The sequence below is a fragment of the Pecten maximus genome, chromosome 14, assembly GCF_902652985.1.
Source record: "Pecten maximus chromosome 14, xPecMax1.1, whole genome shotgun sequence".
Classification (NCBI taxonomy): Eukaryota; Metazoa; Mollusca; class Bivalvia; order Pectinida; family Pectinidae; genus Pecten; species Pecten maximus.
Window position 1 is genome coordinate 1,580,101 of NC_047028.1, and position 13,631 is coordinate 1,593,731.

Sequence of the window (13,631 nt, forward strand, 5' to 3'; positions counted from 1 at the left end):
GAATTATATCTGGTGTCTGGTACAACCAATAGAAGTCCTGGTAAAGGTGTATTGTGGCCCTCAATTGTAGTCTCTATCTCGGCCTGTATAAAACCATCATATGGCAATGCCTCTCCCCCAGCACACTCAATATCTAAAACATCGTTTAAAGAATGAAGTGGTAAATGGCTCAAATGACTGTCGTAGAAGTTACGACTAACAGTGCTGACCGCTGAACCAGTATCCAACAATGCGGTAGTATTCACCCCAGAAATCTTTAACTGTTCCTCACTGCAATCTCCAACCAGTGCTGTACCGGTATCATCATGATCATCTTGCATGATAGGGCTCTGTTGTCCAATCCTGCCTACTGGTGCCCCAGGCCTGTAGGCGTCCGAGCGTTTAAAGACTTTCTGCTGTGATCTAAATTCACTCGACAATCTCGTTTGATGTGTCCTGGCTGTCCACATCTCCAGCATACTGGTCTATCACTATCTCCTCTATAAGGTTTGTCCTGCCTCCTATAGTCCTGAGGTACCTTATAAGATCCACGTGCAGGTGGACAACCATGGCCTGACTCCCTATTCTTCTGTAAGGATACTAAATCCTGTTTCAGCTTAGACATCTCAGTCGTAAGGTCCTTTACCAAAGCCTTCATTTCTTTAATGTCCTCGTTGTGTGGTATGGCAACCTTAACAGGTTTAGGCTTCTCTGGTGAGGCGTCGGCCTGCTCTATCTGCCTAACAGCAATGCGAAGTTTGTCATAGTCCTGAATAGTATCAAACTTGTGACCAGTAACATCACGTAGCGACTTCTTAAGTCCACGCCAAAACTTAGTCCGTAACATCTCTGTGACCTGAGATTGGGTAAGCTCACATCGGGTTTTAGCTCTATCCAAAATATCTTCAAGTCTACTGGCCCAAGATGTCACACTCTCTGAATCTTCTTGTTTAGCAGAATAAAATTTGGCAAGCAAATCCTCTGCAGCAGCAATGTTTCCATAGTTTCCAGTCATCTTATCCAACACCTGTTGTAATGCAACTGAAGATCCCATTCTTCTAGCTGTATTTGCTGCTTCACCTCTTAAAGATCTTCTCACGGCTTGGAAAATAGCCTGATCCTTGTAAATTCCATCTCGTTGTAACATCTCAACCTCATAGATCCATTGCTCAAACGGTACCTCTCCATGAGGGACTTGTGGAGATCCTGAAAATATGGAAATCTTCGGCACATAATATGAAGTATTATGTGTGCTGGATGGTACTGTATCATCTCGATGATCTTGTAACACCTGGGAAAGATCGAGGATCGGTTCACGCTTCACAACCTTGGCTTTAGCTCCTCCCGCTAAAAGATCAGTTAACCACTGAGCTGCAGTATCCTTAGATTCTAGATCTGGTTTAAGGTTCATAGCTGCTAAAGCCTCCATCAAATGTTCAGCTTGCTTCCCAGCATCCGCCATAGTTGAAGTATTACACAGAGTACACAAGCACAATAATACAAGTAATATAATCATGAAGTCCAATGTGAAAAATGAGAGCCAATACTGCAAAAAAAACCTAACAAAGTCCAAATATGCCGATAACTGGAAATAAATTCAAGAAAATTTTAAAGTCCAAATAAGCTGAAAATCAAAAATAAATACAGAAAATTCATCAAAGTCCAAACACAGGTAATAATACACAAGAAAATATTATATAAATGTGTATAGGAAAATAAACACTAGCAATAAATCAAAGTCCAAATTTATCTGAAAATCAAAGCTGAAATTGAAAAAGAAATGAAAACGCAAACACGGTTCAAATTAATAGAGCTAGTCTAAAGCCTACAAGGTGTCTGAAATTCACAAAAATAAACAACCACAAAATATCTGAAATGCAAAAAGATACAAACAATGTCAAAGCGACAAATATTTCTAAGTATAAACACCTAAAGCAATAAATTCTAACACCGAATAAATCAATTAAATGAAAGAAAATCCACAAAATCTGAAAGAAAAACTCATAGATTCAAAGATATACAGAATCAAGTACTATGCAAAGGGAAATAATCAATAGCTAATCTATCAAGGGCAAATAACTCACCAATGTCAAGACAATAATCAACAAGATAATCTAATTACATATATAAGCAAGCATGTATCTAGATGGCATTGATAAAAAAAACAAATTGACATAACACACAAACTAAAGTAAATCAATCTAGATTACAGGGTATTACGCGAAAACCGAAAACTCCGAACAAAAAAGAAAAGCGTGTCGCAAGCGCAGCAGTTCAACATATATAACACACAAACACAGATTGAACAACAAATAATAATGACATGGAAGTCACGACAGTGTAATGTCAGTTAATGTGTCTTGGTCAGTGCAAAATATCAACTACCCAACTAAGAATAGATAAACCGATAAATAAAGAACCAATGCAGCAAAAGATTTACTAAGTATACAAAGATACTAACCTTTCTACAGCGGGTAAGCAGGGCAGGTACAGGTAGAAGTTTCCATGCTCACATTCAGATTCACGATTCAGATCCACACATTTTACGAATAATACAGGAATAAACACATGACAACACTAAATTCCAAATAGAATACACGAATAAACACATAAATAATCCATGCTATAATGAATGAGTCACTGAATAATATCCTTTCCCGTCATAAAGTTCAATTTAGTTCAAAATGAAAACGTAAGTCCATTCACATGTGTGCCACCATCAACATCCGGTTTCACATATCGGTGTCACCTTCCCATAGTGCCATACTGAAAAGTTCCGGGTGCAAAAGTTCCGGACCAAACTGGAATTCGACGATCACGTCAGGCAAGTGCAAACCCTCCGGTCCCTCAGTCTAACGGAGTAGTCCCTACATGGGCGCCATTTGTAGCGGGGTGTAATATGTCTTAAAATGATGACAATGCCGCTGGGTTCGTTTGATTTCAAAGGTTTTATTATTACTCAAAAACCCACGTTAACACGTATAGTGCATCAACGTGAGGCTTAACACTGCTCACTTCCATGACCGTCATATACCGCACAACAGATGTAAACAATACAGGAATACGACTCTATATGGTGACAGATGAATTCGAAGACCTACATTTTGTAGCTCCGGCTTCAATGACGTCGAAATTCAAATGTCCCGAAACACAAAGAAACAAAGACTAAAACCACAGATAAGAACTTTCAACCAATCAAACAACTTTGTTACAGTCACATGTCACGTTCGTCAGTGAAATATACTCACAGGTACAAAGACATACACATACCAATATACAAACACGCGCACGGGATCGCCGGTAACGAATATATATATACGCACGGACGCAGGTAAAAGGTCGCGAGGGCCTTATACCTCAATAATAAATACCTTACATATTTATTATATTTTATTAATAATTATCACACATATACATGTATACATTTCACAAATATCAAACACTTTATTAAAAATAACCCTATTACATACCATACAGTGATTCTGTAGTATACTGTATCATACAGTGATTCTGTATATAACAGTATACTGTACCATACAGTGATTCTGTACATACCAGTATACTGTACCATACATTGATCCCGTAGTGTACTGTATCATACATGAGTGCTTATTCAATCTGAAATATTTCTGAATTACAAATTCCGTGTGGTATGATTGAAGCTACTCTGGCTGACTTGATATGTTAATTACATACTGTATATATTTGTACTGATCTAATTATGAAAAGAAACGATATACCTTTAATTTGGGGTCATCGATGTGCCCTAATTTGCCCGGGTCCCTCACCAGTGCCTTCACTTCATGACCCCTATCTAAAGATTCTTGAACCAGCTGGAGTCCCGAGGGGCCAGTTGCCCCGAGAACGGCAATCTTCATTTGTAACAGCCGATCACGAGTGTCCACGCCTGTCCAGTATAGCAGTCGGTACAGTGACCACAATCTAACAAGAAAGTGAGTACACACGTGTAGATGATCAGCTGTGTGTCGCCGACTTCCTTCTCAACCCTCTGGCTGACTGATTATCACGTGTTCACAAGTTCTACACGTTTTGTGTATAATACAGACGATATGCACGTACGCATATGAAATATATGCCACATCAATTTGATTTTGAAAGCATGATTTGATGCATGCAAGTCGTAGATAAGAGTGAAGAGTTGTCGCCCCTTAACGACCGCTGTGATCGTTCGTTGTACAACCTCCCCGTATTATCAGTGCTTATCACTGTTTAGACAAAATAAAGTTTTGTCTGTGTACATGTAAAGTATTTTCATTTATCATCTGAAATGTACGGATAGGCACGGACATATTTTATATAAAACAGTGGCGTAGGAAGTCGTCAAAAAGTGGGGGGGGGGGGGGGGGGGGGGGGCAAAATTGTTTTTAACCTTAAATTTTACGCACTAAACAAATCGTATGCCATCTCCGCAAAATTAGCCAATAATTATCATTTCAACATCCCATGATAATTTTGATAATTTGATAATTTATGTAGTACAAAATAAGTTATTTACGCAAATCAGGATATATTATTTATGGCAAAACATGAATCACCAGGCCCGGCCAGGATTTTCGAAAGGGCCTGTAATTTAGTTATAATGCGAGCGCCGTAGGCGCGAGCCGATATTATTTTGCTTTTTTTTTTTTACGAGGGGTCTGAGGGGCCGCCCAGCGGGTCCAGGGCAGCGCCCTGATAGGGGGTTCAAGGGGGTCTAAGCCCTCCGCGGAAAATGAATATAGCACATTTCCAATAATTCGGGATCAGGCGCGGATCCAGGAGTTTTCGAAAGGGGGGTCCAGTAATTAAGTGATCATTTTTCCCTTTTAGCGAGAGGTCTCGGGGGCCGCCCAGCGGGTCCCAGGGTGGCGAAGTCCCCCTGTGGATCTGCAATCGAAAGGGGGCAGTAATTTAGTGATACAGCGAGCGCCGTAGGCGCGAGCCGATTTTTTTTGTATTTCCTCGTACCTGTCGGTAATTAGTATCACTCTATTCACATTAAAACCGCGCATTCTTATTCATGTTGTGTTTCTGTCTTGTTCTCATTATGAACTCAATTCACTTCACAAATTATCATCAACTTATTGAATCTATGTGATGAGGTTAAGCAAAATTTCGTATTAAGATATAAATATTGACTTACCAGGCTCTATTGCAGACGACCGACACACAGGTCTGAGGATTGATTCCGGATGTACAAGATAAAGTTTTTATCGTTGCCTTCAAGAAAACATTATCGGTTCGAAAAGAAAATATACAGATATTTATCGAAATGAATATATAAATTCGTGTTTTTTCCCCTTTTTGAGATTTTGGATGTCAAAAAGTGGGGGGGGGGGGGGGGGGGGGGGGGGGGGGCAAAAAGATATGTTTGCCCCCCCCACTGTAAAAAGGGGGGGGGGGGGGGCAATTGAGAGAAGGGTAGTGGGATGGTCTCGATCGTGAGGTCGGGGAGAGAAGGGTAGTGGGATGGTCTCGATCGTGAGGTCGGGGAGAGGAGGGTAGTGGGATGGTCTCGATCGTGAGGTCGGGGAGAGGAGGGTAGTGGGATGGTCTCGATCGTGAGGCCGGGGAGAGAAGGGTAGTGGGATGGTCTCGATCGTGAGGCCGGGGAGAGAAGGGTAGTGGGATGGTCTCGATCGTGAGGTCGGGGAGAGAAGGGTAGTGGGTCTCGATCGTGAGGCCGGGGAGAGAAGGGTGGTGGGATGGTCTCGATCGTGAGGCCGGGGAGAGAAGGGTAGTGGGATGGTCTCGATCGTGAGGCCGGGGAGAGGAGGGTAGTGGGATGGTCTCGATCGTGAGGCCGGGGAGAGAGAAGGGTAGTAACGGAAGTTAAACTCCATCATACCAAATAATGGCAACATTTTTTTTGTATCTGTGATATTTGTTTTTTTTATTTATTTGGAATGATCATCAACTTTTGATGCCAAACTATGAAGTTTCAGTTCTCCAACATGAATTGTTACAAATGGCCCATCATCCGTAGATACTCGTGGATATAACAGCTCATGACATTGTTTTATTTAGACGTTTGACCGTTTACAAAGAAACAGAAATAGTCAAGAAATCCGAACAAAGAGAACAAACTGCTAGGAATTATCATTTCCTATTTTACCAGCCATGTCCACTAGTCTATAAATATACTGACGTTGATGCACGTGCACCTGGCATACTGGCTAGATTAACAAGCTAATATACATTGGCATGAACATTAAATGCTCTAACTTGATTTATAGAAAAAATATCCAGACAAGAATAAAAAAAATACAAATACAAAGCGTGCACTTGTAGGTGACGAACAAAACCCCATACTAACTGGAAATCCAACGTTTGGTAACTGTGAAGTATGTCTGGACACTCTCATTTCGTTCTTAAGTTGGACCATGACATCATCTTCTCTGAGATTTTGAGATACTCCCTGCCATCGATATCGATGATAAGGATAGAAAGAGGAGTGTTAAAAAGATGTATGTTTAAAAAGTTTTGTTTGTGTTTGTCTGTGTGTGTGTGGCCTATTCAAAACCTATTTTTTTCATTATTAATATTAATTATTTCCATTCGTAACTTACTCGTAGAACACCTTGGCTGAAAAAGTGGTATCAGCCCATAAAATTCAGTCCACACTACTACCAGTGTATGTCAGAACCAGAAAGTACAAATGTGATGGATCAGAGCCTCAAAAGCTGATCAAATGACCTCAACGACATATAGAACAAGTATTTTTGCATTTTGCTGTTTTATTGCATTGCACAGCAGAGGTGAAGTAACTCAAAGTTAAAATCTAGTCAAGATGAAAGTCATTTTCTCACCAACTGTATACTTTATGACGAACTTAGAAATGATGTCCAAACTTAGTTGCTTTACCGGATAATTCTAAATTTATATGGCTGGTCACAAATGAAGACGAAACTATTTTAACAAATGTTGCCAAGTATATATAATCAATGCCTTTGAAAAAAGGAGTAAATTTAAAGAATAAACTTTTAGCCGACGCACCTGGGCACAAATATAAACTATAATTCATAACTTATTGTCTTTTAATGTATGCAAGTACTGTACACCCAACTTTTACCCTTAGCAAGGCCTTACTGTAGGCTGTCACTTCAAACTTGTTTGTATTGTATAATTTCTAATATGTTTGTATTGTATAAGTATGCATGTTTCACATCATATTGTCCACTTGCCCCTTCGTGGGCCCACTTTATGGTTTAATAAAAAAATTGAATTTGAATTTGAATTTGAATTATACGATCTCTGGGTCTGGGAAGAGGGGATAAATAAATCCAACAACAACAACAACAACAACAATAGATTCTGATTATATACCAACTATAAACTAGGTCATTTGATCTAATTAAAATAATTTTATATTAAAATTTCTGTTTTTAATGTTTCTGAAACTATCTCTTAACAATTATACCACATCAAAACATGTGGAGGGATTCAACTTTTGATTACAAACCGTTTTTTGGGTGTTTTTTTTTTTCAAATATTACTCGCCACAAATGTGCTGATGAAATTTGCATTTGTCGTAAGATTTATATAGAATTATATATAGAATACATGTATATTGGAAAAATTAAATCAAAAACAGTATTGGTTTGTATAGTATTGGGTCTTACGAAATAGTATATGGGTAGTAATTTCTTCCTGATCATAAATTTTACAGTCATTGCTGTTTAAAAAATAATGAAATTTGTCTCCAACTTCTTCCTGGTTGCAAAGGCTAAATCATTACGCTTTCGAAATACAGTACAGTTGTACCAACTTGTTAAAAACTAGAAAATGAAAGACAGACATAAATGCCCCCGCTGCCACTTGAGGCAGTTCCTGAGATTAGATTAGCTAGTTTCATTGCATTGGGACGGGGACGGGACGGGATCGGGACGGGACGGGATCGGGACGGGGACGGGACGGGACGGGATCGGGACGGGATCGGGACGGGACGGTAACGGGACGGGACGGGACGGGACGGGACGGGACCATTTGAGATACAATGTGCGATCGAACAAAGATACCAATTTGACATACAATGAAGTGAATTTCGCTGTTTTTACCGGTCTGGGGACAGATCTGAGTGTGTCTCGGTCTGGGGACAGATCTGTTTGTGTCTCGGTCTGGGAACAGATCTGTTTGTGTCTCGGTCTGGGGACAGATCTGTTTGTGTCTCGGTCTGGGGACAGATCTGTTTGTGTCTCGGTCTGGGAACAGATCTGTTTGTGTCTCGGTCTGGGAACAGATCTGTTTGTGTCTCGGTCTGGGAACAGATCTGTTTGTGTCTCGGTCTGGGAACAGATCTGTTTGTGTCTCGGTCTGGGGACAGATCTGTTTGTGTCTCGGTCTGGGAACAGATCTGTTTGTGTCTCGGTCTGGGGACAGATCTGTTTGTGTCTCGGTCTGGGGACAGGTCTGGGTGTGTCTCGGTCTGGGTACAGATTTGTTTGTGTCTCGGTCTGGGGACAGATCTGTTTGTGTCTCGGTCTGGGGACAGATCTGTTTGTGTCTCGGTCTGGGGACAGATCTGAGTATGTCTCGGTCTGGGAACAGATCTGTTTGTGTCTCGGTCTAGGGACAGATCTGTTTGTGTCTCGGTCTGGGACAGATCTGTTTGTGTCTCGGTCTGGGTACAGATCTGTTTGTGTCTCGGTCTGGGGACAGATTTGTTTGTGTCACGGTCTGGGACAGATCTGTTTGTGTCTCGGTCTGGGTACAGATCTGTTTGTGTCTCGGTCTGGGGACAGATCTGTTTGTGTCTCGGTCTGGATACAGATCTGTTTGTGTCACGGTCTGGGGACAGATCTATTTGTGTCTCGGTCTGGAGACAGATCTGTTTGTGTCTCGGTCTGGGGACAGATCTGTTTGTGTCTCGGTCTGGGGACAGGTCTGGGTGTGTCCCGGTCTGAGGACAGATCTGTCTGTGTCTCGGTCTGGAGACAGATCTGTTTGTGTCTCGGTCTGGGGACAGATTTGTTTGTGTCTCGGTCTGGGGACAGATTTGTTTGTGTCTCGGTCTGGGGACAGATCTGTTTGTGTCTCGGTCTGGGTACAGATCTGTTTGTGTCTCGGTCTGGGGACAGATCTGTTTGTCTCGGTCTGGAGACAGATCTGTTTGTGTCTCGGTCTGAGGACAGATCTGTGTGTGTCTCGGTCTGGGGACAGATCTGTTGGTGTCTCGGTCTGGGGACAGATCTGTTTGTGTTTCGGTCTGGGGACAGATCTGTTTGTGTCTCGGTCTGGGGACAGATCTGTTTGTGTCTCGGTCTGGGTACAGATCTGTTTGTGTCTCGGTCTGGGGACAGATCTGTTTGTGTCTCGGTCTGGGGACAGATCTGTTTGTGTCTCGGTCTGGGGACAGATCTGTTTGTGTCTCGGTCTGGGGACAGATCTGTTTGTGTCTCGGTCTGGGGACAGATCTGTTTGTGTCTCGGTCTGGGGACAGATCTGTTTGTGTCTCGGTCTGGGGACAGATCTGTTTGTGGCACGGTCTGGGGACAGATTTGTTTGTGTCTCGGTCTGGGGACAGATCTGTTTGTGTCTCGGTCTGGGGACAGATCTGTTTGTGACTCGGTCTGGGGACAGATCTGTTTGTGTCTCGGTCTGGGGACAGATCTGTTTGTGTCTCGGTCTGGGGACAGATCTGTTTGTGTCTCGGTCTGGGGACAGATCTGTTTGTGACTCGGTCTGGGGACAGATCTGTTTGTGTCTCGGTCTGGGGACAGATCTGATTGTGTCTCGGTCTGGGGACAGATCTGTTTGTGTCTCGGTCTGGGGACAGATCTGTTTGTGTCACGGTCTGGGGACAGATCTGTGTGTGACTCGGTCTGGGGACAGATCTGTTTGTGTCTCGGTCTGGGGACAGATCTGTTTGTGTCACGGTCTGGGGACAGATCTGTGTGTGACTCGGTCTGGGGACAGATCTTTTTGTGTCTCGGTCTGGGGACAGATCTTTTTGTGTCTCGGTCTGGGGACAGATCTGTTTGTGTCTCGGTCTGGGAACAGATCTGTTTGTCTCGGTCTGGGGACAGATCTGTTTGTGTCTCGGTCTGGGGACAGATCTGTTTGTGTCTCGGTCTGGGGACAGATCTGTTTGTGTCTCGGTCTGGGGACAGATCTGTTTGTGTCTCGGTCTGGGGCAAGATCTTGGTGTGGCACGGTCTGGGGACAGATCTGTGTGTCTCAGTTTTGGGACAGATTTGTTTGTGTCTCGGTCTGGGGACAGATTTGTTTGTGTCTCGGTCTGGGGACGGATCTGAGTGTGTCTCGGTCTGAAGACAGATCTGTGTGTCTCGGTCTAGGGACAGATCTGAGTGTGTCTCGGTCTGAAGACAGATCTGTTTGTGTCTCGGTCTGGGACAGATCTGTTTGTGTCTCGGTCTTGGGACAGATCTGTTTGTGTCTCGGTCTGGGGACAGATCTGTTTGTGTCTCGGTCTGAGGACAGATTTGTTTGTGTCTCGGTCTGGGGACAGATCTGAGTGTGTCTCGGTCTGGGGACAGATTTGTTTGTGTCTCGGTCTGGGGACAGATCTGGGTGTGTATCGGTCTTGAGATCGATCTGGATTTGTCTCTGTATGAGGACATATCTGTTTGTGTCTAGGTCTGAGGACAGATCTGTTTGTCTCGGTCGCGGCACAGACCCTACAACCTTTCCCGCCTGGACAGAGGTTCTTCATGATGGTCAGAAGTAGGTATTTGCCAAGTGAAGCGTTAAAGGAAAAACTTATAATGGAACGGAAAAAATAGTTAAAATAAAATGGACAACATTTACACTTTTGTTGCTTTCATTTCCCCAAGTAAACCGTTATTCATCATTCATTAAAACATACTTGTTGTTTTATTTTCTTAATGCATCGCCCCGATAAGAAAAAAGTGTTATATTGAGGCGAGATTTCCTTGTAGTAGCTGGTGGATAGCTCACCGCACAACATACGAGATATACGTCGCATGATCCCGTTAATAGCAAGGGAATCAAGTGCTGTGGTCAGGGACAGACGAGGGCGATCCGTAAACTCAGTTTGCTGGAGGGTTGTCATAGTACTTTAGGACTATATTTTGGCTTACACATTTATATGTGAAGAATGGAGCGTGAATATAACCCTTCTTATACGGAAGGGGAGGTCACAATCGATTTGGGTTTGATGTAAGATCCTGGGCCAAATTAGAATGTTAACTAATTCCAGTATAGAATATAACGACGTGTATACTTATCAACCAACAGACAGTCACTCTCTTATCGTCGCTTAGTCCAACACATTACAAACATAATGAAAATCAGCTGAAAGCTCAAGAGCAGACTTATATTTCTGCGCACATGGCATTTAAATTATAAGAAAGGTTGATCACAATTATATGCAAATGGCCATATTTTGGACATGTACAATAATATATAATCTATATAGTCTGGTAAATAGAACTCATTTGTAAGGTTGAAAAAAGGTAGGTGCTTTGGTTGTATTATTCCTTTTCATTAAAAAATGTTAAAATCTTAAAATATAAACATAAGAAAAAAGTTAACTCTTGTAGACAAATGGGATGTTAAAGTGATATAACCCCTGACCACCAGAGGGCGAACGGAATATCATGTCTAAAAATAAATCTGGGGAAGTCGCGATAGTGTATCGGTTGATTGACTATGTAGGTAAACCGGTTTGTGTTTGTGAAGTAATTTAAATATGAATACACAGGCGAGCCGCTCAACGTCAATGAAGGGAGACACTGTTCACACCCATATATACAAGTACAGTGTAGTGCAGAGTGGTGTCCTAACGTTTACAGAAAACGTCTGCAGCCCGACCGCGGGAAACACCAGGCCAGGACATCTTATTGTTAATTAGCGGCCCAAGGCAAATACCTGCTTGTCAAATCGATAGCGCGAGAGGGCTGCTTTCATCTCAACCGGTCCGACTTGAAATTGAGTCCAGTGTGTACCTGTGTGCACGACGGACGGAGGCAGAAACAAGTGAAAATGTCGTTCGTCAACAGGGCGTTATCTCGGGAGGGGCATGCTGCCATGAGTATGAGAGGAGAGACTGACAGATGGATTCTTATTCAGAAAAACACCTTCACTAACTGGGTAAACGAACAGCTGAGAGTTGGAGGGAAGCCCAAGACTCGCAGAGGATCTCCAAACCGCCTTTGAAGATGGAGTTTTACTTTGTGCACTTATTGAATCTCTACAAGGACAGAAAATTGGACGGGTGATTAAAAAACCCCTGAACCACCATCAGAATCTGGAGAACTGCACCCTCGCACTGGCAGCTATCGCCAATGATAACGTGCGACTGGTCAACATCGGTAAGTAATTATTGGTTTTCAGACAACTGGACCACACCTGTGTACAGGTAACATGTGTACAGGTGTAAGGTGTTGTAAATAACAAATCAGCATCAGTAATCGATAACACCTGTGTCTCAGGTGTAAAGATCAGATATGTCAGGTGTAAAATGTCACTTTGTCATAGCTAAGGCACATTACTGTAGTAAACTTACTCAAACTGGGGGGGGGGGTCTGGTGACGGGAGGGGGTATTGTTTGGGGCAGATCTGGGGTGGGGGGTGGGGGGTGGGTGTTCTACCCAACCCTTACTGTTGGTGCTGTTAGACAGGAACAACCTATTAACATACCAGGTACAAATAACATCTAAATCCTCATCATACCTATGTATACTGGTCGATAATCTACCTGTGTATTATATACAGGTGTGTAGACAATGACAGCCTAAAGGTAAGATATATCAGCACTCTCATCAAACCCAGGTAAAAGGTGTGAAGATGGGATTACCACTGGGAAGGCTACTGGAGATTATCCTATCTCTGTCTACAGATCGGCTGTGTATTATTAGTTTACCTGAAAACAAAGACAGGTTGTTTTTATTTACCTGGCAAGACAAAATCTAAACTCACAGCCCTCAGGTATGGATGTGACGTATAGATGTTCAGGAGTCCCTGGAATGATTAACTGGTAAAAACAGTTACACCCTTACTTCATTACAAGGTGTATACACTATACTAGTTAGATAAGTCGGTCCTTACAAAGTAAGTTAAAATTCCGGAATTTAGCTAAATCTTATCTATTAAAAAATCATATACAGATATTTGAACAATACAGACTGTTTTCTCTGGCTCTGTTGAATTGTTATACAAGTTTACTGTAGTTAAGGGACTAGACTTTTGGGGTGCTATCATAAGAACATGAATTCTTAATCTGGAGATTTGTGTTAGATGTCATATACTGTAATGTAAGTTAAGAGAATTTTATTATCACTCGGACACACTAGTCTATTGTGTGGAACAAGAGGTCAATGATATTGTTAGTAATTCACTCACCTTCCTATACAAATATACAATAATATGATATAAACATTTACAACCGTCATACATTAATGTAACAGACAGTATTAATACAATTATACTCTACTGCAGTGCTGTCATACAAATGTACTCACAGTATTTCATAATGAAAAAGACTATTACACTCATCTTACAGTGATATACAGTATTACACTCATCTTACAGTGATATACAGTATTACACTCATCTTACAGTGATATACAGTATTACACTCATCTTACAGTGATATACAGTATTACACTCATCTTACAGTGATATACAGTATTACACTCATCTTACAGTGATATACAGTATTACACTCATCT

General features: G+C 42.0%; 2 protein-coding genes across 2 annotated transcripts in view; one reads left to right on the forward strand and one right to left on the reverse strand.

The window, feature by feature from the left end:
- Window positions 1–1,587: 1,587 nt before the first annotated feature.
- LOC117342595 (coagulation factor V-like) lies at window positions 1,588–11,011 on the reverse strand. The gene is made up of 5 exons (XM_033904789.1): window positions 10,897–11,011; window positions 8,037–10,188; window positions 3,720–3,921; window positions 2,441–2,556; window positions 1,588–1,603 (listed from the first exon to the last, which is right to left on the reverse strand). The coding sequence occupies exons 1-5, from the start codon at window positions 11,009–11,011 to the stop codon at window positions 1,588–1,590; spliced, it is 2,601 nt and encodes an 866-aa protein (XP_033760680.1).
- Window positions 11,012–11,662: 651 nt separating this feature from the next.
- The window catches only part of LOC117342596 (filamin-A-like), a 111,317-nt gene continuing 109,348 nt past the window's right edge, over window positions 11,663–13,631 (forward strand). The window contains 2 exon segments of the mRNA XM_033904790.1: window positions 11,663–12,065; window positions 12,067–12,272. Of these exon segments, the coding sequence (XP_033760681.1) occupies window positions 11,944–12,065; window positions 12,067–12,272 (328 nt within the window). The 5' untranslated portion in view covers window positions 11,663–11,943.